The sequence below is a fragment of the Trachypithecus francoisi genome, unplaced genomic scaffold (genome assembly GCF_009764315.1).
Source record: "Trachypithecus francoisi isolate TF-2019V2 unplaced genomic scaffold, Tfra_2.0 Lachesis_group0, whole genome shotgun sequence".
Lineage (NCBI taxonomy): Eukaryota > Metazoa > Chordata > Mammalia > Primates > Cercopithecidae > Trachypithecus > Trachypithecus francoisi.
In genome coordinates this window covers 182283390-182299137 of record NW_022681453.1, presented here as the reverse complement: position 1 = coordinate 182299137, position 15748 = coordinate 182283390, and the positions used below count along the sequence as shown (strand labels likewise).

At 38.8% G+C, this 15748-nt stretch overlaps 1 protein-coding gene across 42 annotated transcripts in view; it reads left to right on the top strand.

Moving 5' to 3' along the window:
• Nucleotides 1–15748, top strand: part of CLASP2 (cytoplasmic linker associated protein 2) — a 220561-nt gene that overhangs the window by 184717 nt on the left and 20096 nt on the right. For all 42 annotated transcript variants that reach the window (XM_033212967.1, XM_033212966.1, XM_033212944.1 and 39 more), the window contains 2 exons: nucleotides 14046–14239; nucleotides 15061–15189. In XM_033212967.1, coding sequence (XP_033068858.1) covers nucleotides 14046–14239; nucleotides 15061–15189 — 323 coding nt within the window. The remainder of the gene's footprint in view (nucleotides 1–14045; nucleotides 14240–15060; nucleotides 15190–15748) is intronic.

The following is a 15748-nucleotide window of genomic DNA, read 5'->3' as shown; positions in this document are numbered from 1 at the left end:
AGAATCTCATGCCAGGTGATCTGAGGTGAAACTGTTTGATCCCGAAACCATCCCGTCTGCCCTGGTCTGTGGAAAAATTGTCTTCCATAAAACCAGTCTTAGTGCTAACAACGTTGGGAACTGCTGATCCAGCTGAAGGTTTGTCAGCATTTTTTATCTTCTCAAAGAACCAACATTTGATTTCATTGATTTTTTTTTTTTTTCTGTTTTTCTGTTCTCTATTTTGTTGCTCTCTGCTCTGATATTTATTATTTTCTTCATTCTGCTAGCTTTAGGTTTAGTTTGTTGCTTTTTCTAGTTGTAAAGTTAGGTTGCTGATTTGAAATATTTCTCTTTTGTTTATTTTTAACTTTTAGGTTTGGAGGTACATGTGAAGGTTTGTTACATAGGTAAACACATATCACAGGGGGTTGTTGTACATATTATTTCATTACCCAAGTATTAAGCCTAGAACTCAATAGTTACCTTTTCTGCTCCTCTCCCTCCTCCTGTCCTCCCACCCTCACCCCCTCAAGTAGACCCCAGTGTCTGTTTCTTTATTTGTGTTCATAAGTTCTTATGGTTTAGTGCCCACTTGTAAGTGAGAACGTGCAGTATTTGGTTTTCTGTTCCTGCGTTAGTTTGCTAAGGATAATAGCTTCCAGCTCCATCCATGCTCCCAAAAAAGACATGATCTCATTCTTTTTTATGGCTGCATAGTATTCCATGGTGTATATGTACCACATTTTCTTTATCCGATCCATCACTAATGGGCATTTAGGTTGATTCCATGTCTTTACTATTGTGAATAGTGCTGCAGTGAACATTCATGTGCATGTGTCTTTATGGTAGAATGATTATTATTCCTTTGAGTATATACCCAGTTGATGGGATTGCTGGGTTGAATGGTAGTTCTGCTTTTAGCTCTTTGAGGAATTGTCATACTGCTTTCCACAATGGTTGAACTAATTTACACTCCCACCAACAGTGTTTAAGTGTTCTCTTTTCTCCATAACCTCACCAACATCTGTTATTTTTTGACTTTTTAATAACAGCCATTCTGACTGGTAAGAGATGATATCTCATTGCGGTTTTGATTTGCATTCCTCTAATGATCAGTGATACGGAGCTTTCTTTCCTATGCTTGTTGGCCATCTGTATATCTTCTTTTGAGAAGTGTCGGTTCATATCCTTTGCCCGCTTTTTAGTGGGGTTGTTTTTCGCTTGCAAATTTGTTTAAGTTCTCTATAGATGCTGAATATTAGACCTTTGTCAGGCGCATAGTTTACAAATATCTTCTCCCATTCTTTAGGTTGTCTGTTTACTCTGTTGGTACTTCTTTTTGCTGTGCAGAAGCTCTTAAGTTTAATTAGATCCCACTTGCCTATTTTTGCTTTTCTTGTGATTGGTTTTGGTATCTTTGTCATTAAATCTTTGCCCTTTCCTATGTTCAGGATGGTATTGCCTCGGTTGTCTTCCAGGGTTTTTATAGTTTTGGGTTTTACATTTAACGTCTTTAATCCATATTGAGTTGATTTTTGTATATGGTATAAGGAAGGGGTCCAGCTTCAGTCTTCTGGGCTAGCCAGTTATCCAAGCACCATTTTTTGAGTAGGGAGGCTTTTCCCCATTGCTTGTTTTTGTCATCTTTGTAGAAGATCAGATGATCACAGATTTGCAGTCTTATTTCTAGGCTCTCTATTCTGTTCATTGGTCTATGTGCCTGTTTTTGTGCTAGTACCATGCTGTTTTGTTTACTGTATCCTTGTAGTATAGTTTGAAATCAGGTAACATGATGCCTCCACTTTGTTCTTTTTGCCTAGGATTGCCTTGGCTATTTGGGCTCTTTTTTGGTTCCATATGAATTTTAAAATAGATTTTTCAAGTTCTGTGAAGAATGTCATTGATAGTTTGATAGGAATAGCATTGAATCTGTAAATTGCTTTGGGCAGTATAGTCATTTTAATGATATTGATTCTTCCTATCCATGGACTGAGATGTTTTTCCATTTGTTTGTGTCTTCTCTGATTTCTTTGAGCAGTGTTTTGTAATTCTCATTGTAGAGATCTTTCACTTCTCTGGTTAGCTATATTCCTAGGTATTTTACTCTTTTTATGGCAGTTGTGAATGGGACTGCCTTTCTGATTTGACTCTTGGTTTGGCTGTTGTTAGTGCATAGGAATGCTAGTGATTTTAGTACATTGATTTTATATCCTGCAACTTAGCTGAAGTTGTTTACCAGCTTGAGGAGCTTTTGTGCTAAGATTATGGGGTTTTCTAAATATAAAATGATGTTGTCTGCAAACAGAGATAGTTTGACTTTCTCTTTATGTTTGGATGCCCTTTATCTTTATTTCTTTTTTTTTGGATGGACTCTTGCTCTTTCACCCAGGCTGGAGTGCTGTGGCACAATCTTGGCTCACAGCAACCTCTGCCTTCTGGATTCAAGCAATTCTCCTGCCTCAGCTTCCCAAGTAGCTGGGTCTGCAGGCACACGCCACCACTCCAGGCTGATTTTCTATTTTTAGTAGAGATGGGGTTTCACCATGTTAGCCAGGCTGGTCTTGAACTCCTGACCTCAAGTGATCCACCCACCTCAGCATCCCAAAATGCTGGGATTACAGGTGTGAGCCACCATGCCCAACCTAGATGCCTTTTATTTCTTTTCTTGCCTGATTGCTCTGGCTAGGACTTCCAAAACTATGTTTAATAGAATTGTTGAGAGAAAGCATCCTTGTCTTGTGCCAGTTTTCAAAGGGACTGCTTCCAGCTTTGAATAATGTTGGCTGCTGTGGGTTTGTCATATATGGCTCTTATTATTTTGAGGTATGTTCCTTCAATACCTAGTTTATTGAGAGTTTTAACATGAAGCAGTGTTGAATTTTATCAAGTCTTTTTTGTGTCTGTTGAAATAATCATGTGGTTTTTGTCTTTAGTTCTGTTTATGTGATGAATCACATATATTGATTTATGTATGTTGAGCCAGCCTTGCATCCAGGGATGAGACCTACATGATCATGGTGGATTAGCTTTTTGATATCCTGCTGGATTCGGTTTGCCAGTATTTTCTTAAGGATCTTACATTGATGTTCATCAATGATACTGGCCTGAAGTTTTCTTTTTATTATTGTTGTGGTGTTTTGTTTTGTTTTGTTTTGAGACAGTCTGGCTCTGTCACCCAGGCTGGAGGACAGTGGTGTGATCTCGGCTCACTACGACCTCCACCTCCTGGGTTCAAGCAATTCTGCTGCCTCAGCCTCCCGAATAGGTGGGGTTACAGGTGCATGCCACCACACCTGGCTAATTTTTGTATTTTTAGTAGAGATGGGTTTTAACCTTGTTGGCCAGGCTGGTCTCAAACTCCTGACCTCAGGTGATCTGCCTGCCTCAGTCTCCCAAAGTGCTAGGGTTACAGGTGTAACCTAGCCACCGTACCCAGACTCTGGCAGGTTTTGGTATTGTTCTGTGATGCTGGCCTCAAAATGAGTTGTGAAGAAGTCTTTCCTCCTCACTTTTTTGGAATCGTTTCTGTAGGAATGGTACCAGCTTTTATTTGTACATCTGGTAGAATTCAGCTGTGAATTCATCAGATCCCAGGCTTTTTAAAATTATTATTATTATTGGTATGCTATCTATTACTGATTCAATTTTGGAGCTTGTTATTGGTCTGTTCAGGGACTCAGTTTCTTCCTCTATCAGTTTTGGGAGGGTGTATGTGTCCAGGAATTTATCTGTCTCTTCTAGGTTTTCTAGTTTGTATGCATAGAGGTATTCGTAGTAGTTTCTGATGGTTGTTTTATTTCTGTGTGGTCAGTGGTAACATTCCCTTCATCATTTCTAATTGTGTTTATTTGGATCTTCTCTCCTTCTTTGTTAGTCTAGCTAGTGGCCTATTTTATTAATTTTTTTCAAAAACAACTCCTGAATTCATTGATCTTTTGAGTGATGTTTTGTGTCTCAATTTATTTCATTTCAGCTCTGATTTTTATTTCTCATCTTCTGCTAACATTGGGGTTAATTTGTTCTTCCTTCTCTAATTCTTTCAGTTATGAAGTTAGATTGTTATTTTGAGACCTAACTTTTTGATGTTGGCATTTAGTGCTATGAATTTACCTCTTAACACTGCCAAAGCTGTATCTCAAAGATTCTAATGTCTTGTGTCTTTGTTCTCATTGTTTTCAAAGAACTTCTTGATTTCTGCCTTAATTTCATTATTTACCCAAAAATCATTCAGGGGCATGTTGTTTAATTCCATATAATTGTATGGTTTTTAGCAATTTTCATAGTCTTGACTTCTAGTTTTATTGCACTGTGGTGCAAGCTTGTGTCTGGTATCATTTTGGTTCTTTTACATTTCTTGAGGATTGTTTTATATCCAATTATGTGGGCCATTTTAGAGTATGTGCCATGCAATGATAAGAAGAATGTATATTCTGTTGGTTCAGGGTGGAGAGTTCTATAGAGGTCTGTCAGATCCATTTGATCCAATGTTGAGTTTAGGTCCTGAATATCTTGTTAATTTTCTACCTCGATGATCTATCTAATACTATCAGTGGAGTGTTGAAGTCTCCTGCTGTTACTGTGTGGGAATCTATGTCTCTTTGTAGATCTTTAAGAATTTGCTTTATGAATCTGTGCTCCTGTGTTGGGTGCATATATGTTTAGGATACTTAGGTCTCCTTGTTGAATTGAACCCTTTTCCATTATGGAATGTCCTACTTTGTCTTCTTTGATCTTTGTTGGTTCAAAATCTCTTCTGTCTGAAATTAGATTGCAACCCCTGATTTTTTGTTTTACATTTGCTTGGTAGATTTTCCTCCATACCTTTATTTTGAGTCTCTGTATATTATGACATCTGAGCACTTTGGGAGGCCAAAGCAGGCAGATCACTTGACATCAGGAGTTCAAGACCAGCCTGGCCAACATGGTAAAAACCCATCTCTACTAAAAATACAAAATTAGCCGGGTGTGGTGGGGCACACCTGTAATCCCAGCTATAAATTAAAAAAAAAAGCAGCAGCAGCAACCTGACCATGCTTTGGTAGAGCATCTATGCTGGGGGAATCCCTTCTGCCCCCTGGTCAGCTCAAACTCTATAAAGCCGGAAGGCTCTATCAGCCAAGTCACCCAAACAGCAAAGATGGCAGCCCACCCCTCCTGCCTGGAGCTCCTTCTTAGGGAGGTGCGGTGCCGCTACCGGTGGCTGTCTGGAATTCCAAGCCAGTGGGTCTTGTCTTGTGAGGTGCTGTGGAAGTGGGGCCTGTAGGCTATCACTGCTCAGTCCCCTGGATTCAGCCTCTTTCCTAAGGCTATGTACCAGGGTCTAACCTCCCACTTGGCCGGAGCTGTAGCTACCTTTGTCTGAAAGCCCGAGTATGTAAGGCTCCAGGGTCTCCACGCCTGCCTGAGTGGCTCCACTGCCAAGACTCCACATAGTTCTGACAGACTGAAGGCTGGTGGAGTGGGTGCACAAGGAGACCTCCTGACCCGAGGGTTGCAGAGATCGGTGGGAGAAGCATGGTTCACTCACCGCTTTCCTAGGCAGGGGAGGTTCCCCTGGCTCCGTGTTGCTCTCTAGTGGGCTGTTGTCCTGTCTTACTTTTCTTTGTTCTCTGTGGGTCAGGTTGTTTCCTTGATTAGTCCCATTGCGAGCACCTGGATGTCTGAGTTGAAGGTGTGTTTACTGACCCCTTACCTTCCTCTCTGTGAGAGCCATGCACACTAGCTACTTCTAGTCGGCCATCTTGCCCCATATCCTTTCTCAGTTTTAAATTAACACATTTATAGCTATAAATTTCCCCCTTAGCACTGTTTTCACTCTCTCCTATAAGTTTTGGTATGTAGTTGTTTTTATTCAGTTGTCTCTCTAGTTTCTCTAATTTCTTCTTTGATCTATTAAGAGTGTGTTGTTTAATTTCCTCAAACTTGTGAATTTTCCAGTTTTACTCCTGTTACTGATTTGTAGCTTCATGTGGTGGGAGAAGATACTGTGTATTATATCCATAGTTTAAAATCTGCTGAAACTTACTTTGTGCCCCAACATATAACCTATATTGAAAAATGTCCTGTGTGCACCATAGATGTCTGTTGGATGTAGTTGTTTTATTGTATTAAGTCCTCTGTTTTCTTATTTCTATCTCTTTGGTCTATCCATTATTGAGAGTGAGAGTCCACCTATTATTGTAGAATTATTTTTCCCTTCAGTTCTGTCAGTTTTTGCTTCATATATTTTGATGATCTGTCATTAGCTGCATACATGTTTATAGTTGTTACTTATTCTTGATGCATAATTGAATCTTTTTAACATATAATATCCTCATTCTTTATCTCTTGTAACCTTTCTTTCACTTAAGGTCTATTTTGTCAGATTTTTTTTTTTTTTCCTAAGACAGGGTCTCACTTTAATTGCCCAGGCTGGAATGCAATGGCTCAATCTCATGGCTTACTGCAGCCTCAACTTCCTGGGCTCAGGTGATTCTCCCACCTCAGCCACCCTAGTAGCTGGGATTACAGGCACATGCCACCACGCCTGGCTAATTGTTTGTATTTTTAGTAGAGATGGGGTTTCGCTGTGTTGCCTGTTCTGGTCTTAAACTCCTGAGCTTAAGTGATCTGCCTCCCTTGGCCTCACAAAGTGCTGGTATTACAGGCATGCACCACCACACCCAGCCTATTTTGTCTGGCATTAGTATAGCCACCCCTGCTCTCTGACTATTACTTATTGATACACCTATTACTATTACTGCTGATATACCATGTAAATAATAATAGTAATTACTATTTGCAAAAGGATGGAATATCTTTCTATCCTTTTTTATCCATTCTGCTAATCTCTGTCTTTTGACTGGGTGATTTAATTCATTTACATTTAAAGTAATTACTGATAAGAAACAACTTACTTCTGTCATGTTGCTATTTGTTTTCTGTACGCCTTATAGCTTGTCACTTTTTACATTACTACTTTTGTGTTGTTTTGTAGTGAAATGTTTAAATTTCTTATTTCCTTTAGTGTATATTTTATAGCTGTTTTCTTGGTTGTTTCCATGGGGGTTACATTTAATATCCTAAATTTATAATGCTACTTTAAATGTATGCCAGTTTAATTTCAATAGCCTACAAAAACTCTGTGCTTTTCCAGCTCTGGCCCCACCCTTTTCAGTTGTTGGCATTATAAAATTACGTCTTTGTACAATTGTCTCCAGAAATATAAACTGTCGTTTACTATATTAGTCTATTAGATTATGTAGAAAACAAAAAGTGGAGTTACATTCTGTTATTACAATAATAGTAGTTTTTATAATTGCCCATGTATATATTTGCCTTTATTGAGATCTGTGTTTCTTCATATGGTTTCAAGTTACTGTCTAGTGTACTTTTAATTTCTCCCTCGCTTTTGAAGGACAGTTTTGACAGATACAGGATTCTTGGTTAACAGTTTTTGTCTTTTAGCACTTTGTTTTTTTTTTGTTTTTTTTTTTTTTTTTTGAGACGGGGTCTGGCTCTGTCACCCAGGCTGGAGTGCAGTGGCCGGATCTCCACTCACTGCAAGCTCCGCCTCCCGGGTTCACGCCATTCTCCTGCCTCAGCCTCCCGAGTAGCTGGGACTACAGGCGCCAGCCACCTCACCCGGCTAGTTTTTTGTATTTTTTAGTAGAGACGGGGTTTCACCGTGTTAGCCAGGATGGTCTCGATCTCCTGACCTCGTGATCCACCCGTCTTGGCCTCCCAAAGTGCTGGGATTACAGGCTTGAGCCACCGCGCCCGGCCGTCTTTTAGCACTTTGAATATATCAGCCTGCTACCTTCTAACCTTCAACATTTCTAATGAGAAATCTGCTGATAATCTTACTGAGGGTCCTTTTTGTGTCACTGATCACTTATCTGTTGCTGCTTGTAAGATTCTGTCTTTGCCTGTTGAAAATTTGATTATCATGCGTCTTGATGGGGCTCTCTTTGAGTTCATTTTACATGGAATTCATTGAGCTTCTTATATGTTTATGTTCATGTCTTTGATCAAATTTTGGAGGTTTTCAGCCATTATTTTTTCAAATTTTTTTTCTCTCTATTCTCTTCTGATACTCCCACAATGAGTAGATTTGTTCACTTGATGATGTCTCACATATCCCTTAGGCTCTGCTCACTAATTCTTTTGCCTGCTCAAATATGCTTATTGAAATTCACACTAGTGAATTTTTTATTTCAGTTACCATGCTTCCTAATTCCAGAATTTCTTTTTAGCTTCTTTTTAGGTTTCCTGTCTCTTTACTGATATTTCCATTTTGTTCATACATTATTTTCATGAATTTATACACATCTTAACTTCTTAGAGCATCTTTAAGACGGGTTTTTTTTTTTTTTTTTTGAGATGGAGTCTCGCTCTGTTGCCCAGGCTGTGGTGCAGTGGCCAGATCTCAGCTCACTGCAAGCTCCGCCTCCTGGGTTCACGCCATTCTCCTGCCTCAGCCTCCCAAGTAGCTGGGACTACGGGCGCCCGCCACCTCACCTGGCTAGTTTTTTGTATTTTTTAGTAGAGACGGGGTTTCACCGTGTTAGCCAGGATGGTCTCCATCTCCTGACCTCGTGATCCGCCCGTCTCGGCCTCCCAAAGTGCTGGGATTACAGGCTTGAGCCACCGCACCCAGCCAAGACAGGTATTTTAAAGTCTTTGTCTAGTATATCTGCCATCAGATCTTTTTGAAGGGCAGTTTCTGTTTATTTCTCCTTTGAGTATGCTGTACTATCCTGGTTCTTCATATGCCTTGTGATTTTTTTGTCGAAAACTGAATATTTGAATCTAATAATGTGGTTACATTGCAAATCAGATGCTCTCAATACCCCAGAGATTGTTGGCTTTTGTTATTTTTGCTTGTTGTTTCTGGTTTTGATTGTTACAGGCTTTCTCTATGCCAAGAAGATCAGCCTCAGCCTGAGGTATAAACTTAAAGTCTTCTCAGATCCTTTCTGAGCCTGTGTCTTTTTCTGGGCATCCATTGTCACTTTCTAACTCTCCATGTATATGCAGTTGTTTTTGAATATCCTGGTCTGTAATGTCTGGCTCCCAACAAGGAAAAGGAGAAAAACGTAATAGGAGGGGTAGGACCTTTAAGCCCCTGGAAGTTACTTTAGCTAGAGGAGGAAGGGCTTGCAATAGTGAGGAAAGGTGCAACAATAATGGCTGCCTGCCTCTTTGTACCTCTGTTATTAGAAGCAGCAGTGACTAGGACTTGGAAAGGGTCTTTAGAAGAAAAAAAAAAAAAAAAAGCAGCAGTCAACAGTACACAGATCCTCAGTATTCACAGAATAAGTTTCTTTTTTCATGCCCTGATTCCCACAAGCTCTGTGCAAGCTGCTCCAGCAACAAGTGCACAGCTGCCTGCCAAGGGAATGGGGCTGGTGGTGAGGGATGGGTAGCTGCTACTGTACTGAGAGCCGAAATTGATAGAAATTAGCCACACTTTACCATCCAAAACGTTCCCTAGAAGTTCTAAGCCTTCAGTAGACTAGAGTTCCAAAATAGTTACATCAGACAGATCCTGTTGTCTGGGTGAGGAGACAGAGTCCTGGTGCTTTCTAATCTACCGTCTTCCCAGAATCTCTCAATAATATCTTATAGCTAAAGGATGCATTTCAGAATCACACATTGCATTTAATCATCACGTCTCCATCAGTGTTCTCCTCCAGTGTTCAGTCTTTCCTTAGCTCTCATGACCATGACACTTTTGAGGTTATTTTGTAGCATTTCTCTGAATGTAGTTTTGTCTGATGTTTTCTCATGATTAGAATCAGGTTATACATTCTCAGCATCAGTATTGCAGAAGCGATGGTGCATTCTTTTCAGTGCACCCTTTCTAGTAACACATGGTTTCACTGTGCTTCGTCACTGGTGATGTTAACTTTGATCTCTTGATTATGGTGGGGCTTACCAGACTTCCTTACTGTGAAGTTACTTTTTCTCTTTGTAATTAATAAGTGTTTTATCAGGAGACACTAATATTTTTAAGCAGGTTACATATTCTGTTCATCGTTAAACTTGAATTCATTTATTTAGGAAATTTTTTATTTTCTATTCCAGAAAATTTATTTGGGAAAATTGACACACATATTTGTAACAGTATAGACTCATCGTTTCCCATTATAACTATCATTATTTATTTATTTTGAAGCCCAGATTGCCCTTGATTTGAGCAACAGGATTCCATTCAAGCCGGCTTTTGTTGTTCTTTTGACATGTTCCTATCCTTGCATTCTGGTACTGTTGTACTATCCCTGCTTCAGCCCTGGAATCAATCATTTCTCCAAGGATCCATCGTTCCTATTAAGGAAAGATGGTTTTTACAGGCTAAGATCTGGACTCTAGATGTACTCACTGTTAGTGGGATGTCACTGCTCCCTAGACCTCTCAGTGGGCAGAGCTAGGGAATGTGTGTGTGTTTAGAGATTTACATTTCTGTTTCCATATCTATCAAAAACCATGTTTTTACACCAGTAGTTCCAATTCCATTCTCGCACCAAGGAAATTCTAATTTCCAGATTGATAACCCACTTTTCTGACAGTGAGAAACCTAGCTTACGTTGTCTTTAATATATTTACTGATTTGATCAGTCCTTTATACGCAACCATTTTTTCTGCTACCAATTTTTCTGCTGTCTCTGCTACTACCTCCTTACTTGCACAGACTGACTCCTCATCCTGCTAGGCTTTGCCATTCCATCCTCACTCAAAACCATGAATGCCCTTCTTACTTCACTTTGGCTCCAACAGCTTACACCAGATTACCACTCTATGTGGACGCCCTTCCTACCTGTCTAGGCTTAAAGCTGATCCATTCATCAGTGGATACCCTTCTTATAGTTTGTTTGGGAATCTATCCTAATGCCTGGTCATTTACGATTTTGGTAACTTTTTAAAAATTATCCTTTGCATTTCTTTGATTACTTTTACCATCTTCTCACATCAAGAGACAATATATCGGCCAGCTGCGATGCCTTACACCTGTAATCCCAACACTTTGGGAGGCCGAGGCAGGTGAATCACCCGAGGTGAGGAGTTCGAGACTAGCCTGGCCAATATGGTGAAACCCCATTTCTAACAAAAATTAGCCGGGTGTGGTGGCGCATGCCTGTAATTCCAGCTACTTGGGAGGCTGAGGCACGAGAATGGCTTGAACCTTGGAGATGGAGGTTGCTGTGAGCCAAGAGCACGCCACTGCACTCCAGCTTGTGTGACAGAGCAAGACTCTGTCTCAGAAAAAAAGAAAAAAAAAGAGAGAGACAACATATCAAAAATATCATCAAGCCAGAATTATGACAGTTTGTCAGGATCACTCCCTTATTCCCTAATTATCTTCTCATTTACTAAAGATCATATATTTTATATTTGTTAAAGGAAGACTTTTTGGAAATCTAAATTGGGTATAGTGTTTTTGAACTTGAGAACACTATTTCATCATAGTCTAATGTGTGATTTACTTCTGAAACATAGGCAGCCATTTTATGTTGAGTAAACATTCTTTGAAGATGGATAAGCCCTCAGCTAAACTACAGTAGTACAAAGAAAAGAAAAAAGAAAAAAAACGACAGCAGTAGTAGTCCCATGCTTTGTATGGCAGTTGTTTTCATTTATTGTCTATTTTCATTTTTAATGTTGAGATGAAGAAGACCCTGTTTGACATTATTTTATTATGAACATTGTTAACATTATTCTTTTTTAAATTGTTCTCTATTTCTGTTCTGATTTTTCTTTTATTCTCCTCCCCCATGCAGTTTCTCCTCCTTTTTTTATTTTTAAAATCTAAAATTTGGCAAAGGGTAATTTTGTTCAAGTTAGAATTTCTATAAAAGGAAATTATTTGAATATCTGATACGTCTGTCACCCAGTGTTTCTGCCCACATTATAATCAGGCACACACATTTATCAAAGTTAACGAGTCCAGAAAAAGCCACTGATAACCTTTGTTAAGCTTACTAGGAGCTATAATGTTCTGGAATACTTCCTCTGGTGAGGATAGTGCAGTTATTCAGGAAAGATTCATATAAAAGTTTGCCAAGCTGAAAGACTATTTCGTACTTCTTGAGCACTGCCACAAAAATATTATCAGAATTGTAATTGTTTCAATATTTGTCAGAAGGACATAGGAGAATTAATATTAATGAGCTTACTGTATTCTAGGCCCAAGTGCTCACCATGACCCTAGGAGGCAGATGCTGTTTTCCCATTTTACTGATAATAAAACTGCACCTCGGCAGTAATTAGGAAACTGCTCCAATCACAGAGTATAAGAGGCAGAGATTTAATGAGACTACAAAGCCTATGTTCTTTTCACTTGACCATGGTGCTGCTCTCTGTCAGAAGAGGAAAAATTCAGCACCTTTGGATTATCTCATTAGTATGATACAGATAATTCAGTTTTATAGCAATCTAGGTGCTTTCTCTGGAAGAAATTATTTTTCTGCTAGTCATCTGTCCAGATCATTATATATCAGGTCATTTCTAATTATCTGCTAGAGTAATTACAAAGCTTACTTTCATGGAAAAGAGAACTGACTACCTGTGAAAAGCATTTTCTTGTGAATCCCATTCATCCAGCTGAAATAAAAGACACTCTTAGAATGATCCTTTAACATCTTCCAAAATCTGTTAACTTACAACTTTCCGGAAGTGATTTTTTGTGGGATTTATAGAGATACATTCATCCTGCTGCAGTAGTTCTTGTTAAAACCAACAATAGTGATATATTGGTCTGCAGCGTGCTCTATGGTTGTTTCATTCCAGAGAGAAATCAGTCTATGGCACAAGCCCAGAGCACTACCTGCTGAAATCCTTCAAGGGCTGAATTTATCGTGTATTTGATCATCAAAAAATTTTAAGAGGAAGTCTGGTATTTTGTGACATTCAAATGTGAATTCTTAGATTTAATTGTTATTCGTACAAAAATGATTTAAAGCACTGTCTGATAACTTGTTTAAAAATAAGCAGTGACTTCATGGTTATAAAATCAATAAGTTTGTAATTGTGCTTTTAAAAAGAAGGCAAAAACAAATAAAAACTCCTTGGTAACCGCTGGGCCTAACTCAATGCTAAAATTTAAAGAGAACTATATTAAGAATCTATTCTGCCTTTTCTATCAAATTATATTTCAGGGTAATCAGAATAGGTCTAGTTGATAAAGTTATTCTCTACAGAAGAATTCTACCCCATGGAAGGAGTGGTATGATTAGATAATCACCATTTTTAACTTGTATTAAAATAAGTGATTCAACAACAATCAGTGACCAAAACCATTGATAGTCTGCGCATGGTGGCTCGTGCCTATAATCCCAACACTTTGGGAGGCCAGTAGATCACTTGAGCCCAGGAATTCCAGACTGGCCTGGACAACATGGTGAGATCCCTTCTCTACAAAAAACACAAAAATTAGCTGGGTGTGTAGGTACGCACCTGTAGTTCCACCTACTCAGGAGGCTAAGTTGGGAGGATCAATTGAGCCTGGGAGGTGGAGACTGCAGTAAGCCATGATCACACCACTATACTCCAGCCTTGGCGACAAAGTGAAACCCTGTCTCAGAAAAAAAGGGGGTGATTTATGGAGAAGTTTACAATAGTGGGATTAGATTGTCACTACCTAAATCCAGTGCTGGTTTTTATCATCCCTAAAAACCATTTAAGCCTCCTAGCATGAAACCATAGAAATACATACTGAGGTATATAAAGAGGAAATGACATATATGGGATTTGCTAGAAATACTTCAGATAAAAGGGAAGGGAGGACAAAGATGATGTAAGAATGGTAAAATCTTAAAAACTGTTAAATCTGGGTGATGGGTGTATAAGGGTTCATTATACTGGTCTCACTTTTTGTGTATTTTTATTGCACAAAGTTTTACGATAGCACCAGTGTTTTGAGAATGACAAAATTGAAAAGAAAATTACTTAAGTCTTTTTTTCTTTGTCTTTTTTACCGCAAACATAATGGTTATATCTGTGTTTCATCATATAAAGTTGTTATCCCCATACTTGTGAGAACCACCCTATAAAGTTACAGAAGTAATATCATGTCCTTTTGACAGATCTTTCCCTAGACCATTCTGACCTAGTTGCAGAGTTGTTGAAGGAGCTGTCTAACCATAATGAGCGTGTAGAAGAAAGAAAAATCGCCCTCTATGAACTTATGAAACTGACACAGGAAGAATCTTTTAGTGTTTGGGATGAACACTTCAAAACAATATTGCTTTTGTTGCTTGAAACTCTTGGAGATAAAGAGGTAAATGGCAAAATGTGTAAACAGTAGCCTGTCCTTTCTGTCTCTTTTAGATTGCCTGTTAATCCAGTGCTACACAGATTTAGAAATTGGAAGCATGAGTCTCTTCTGCTGCTTCTTTCTGCATGAACTTTTCACTATGAAGTACTTTTTCTTCTAAACCAAGTAGCTCAACGGTTTTGAACAATTAACAGGAAAAATGAAAGGTTGCAGGCTGAATTCTTATAGAAAAGTACATGTTACTTGTTTTACATATTTAGATTAGTTGTTCAGGAGCAACTATTTATTTATTTATTTATTTATTTATTTATTGAGAAGTAATCTCATTCTCAAGCCCAGGCTAGAATGCAGTGGTGTGATCTCAGCTCACTGCAACCTCCGCCTCGCAGGCTCCAGCGATTCTCCTGCCTCAGCCTCCTGAGTAGCTGGGATTATAGGCACATGCCACCACCCCTGTCTAATTTTGTATTTTTGGTAGAGATGGGGTTTCACCATGTTGGCCAGGCTGGTCTCGAACTCCTGACCTTAAGTGATCCACCTGCTTCAGCCTTCCAAAGAGCTGGGATTACTGGCATGAGCCACCGTGCCCAGCTCCAAAACTCCTTTTTATAGTCTGAATGTAGTTGATTTCTTGCAAATACAGTAAGTGTAATATAAATTTTCAACTAGAGATAAGAAAACTTAATTATGTAGTATAATGCATACTTTATGCAGTTGTCTGCAACTCCTCCCCCATTATTAAGACCCTTAAGTTATAAAAATTGAAAATGTTAAAGATTATCTACAACCCAAAATATTAAAAACATTTAAATATTTCTTCTTAGCCTACAATCAGGGCTTTGGCATTAAAGGTTTTAAGAGAAATCCTAAGGCATCAACCAGCAAGATTTAAAAACTATGCAGAATTGACTGTCATGAAAACTTTGGAAGCACATAAAGATCCTCATAAGGAGGTAAGTTACCTGGAGGTTAAATTATTATTTCATTATTTTATTTCATGAAACATGTAAACATTGTGTAAAATGTAGCCTTATTAATGATTTTCTTGAACATTTGCTTGACATTCAGGGTAATACCTGATCAAGAAGCAAGCATATTTTTTTCTATTAAATGAATTAAACAGTGATATCATGGCCTTTCACCTAAAATAGGCCAGCTCTAGGAAATAATTTATTTAATTTCGTTTTCTCCTTCACTTTGAGTTTTCTACTTAGAGTTTAGCAATCTTGTTTTCACTTTTCATTTAGCAGTAAGAATTTGATTTTTTAAAATAACTAATGAAGATAAGAAATCATGGTTTTGGGGGGGTTGGTTGTTTGTTTGTTGAGTCAGGATCTCACTCTGTCCCCCAGGCTGGAGTGCAGTGGTGTGATCACAGCTCACTGCAGCCTCAACCTCCTGGTTCCAGCGATCCTCCCACCTCAACTTCCTGAGTAGCTGGGACTGCAGGCATGCACCAGCACACCTGGCTAATTTTTGGTATTTTTTGTAGAGATGAAGTTTCACCATGTT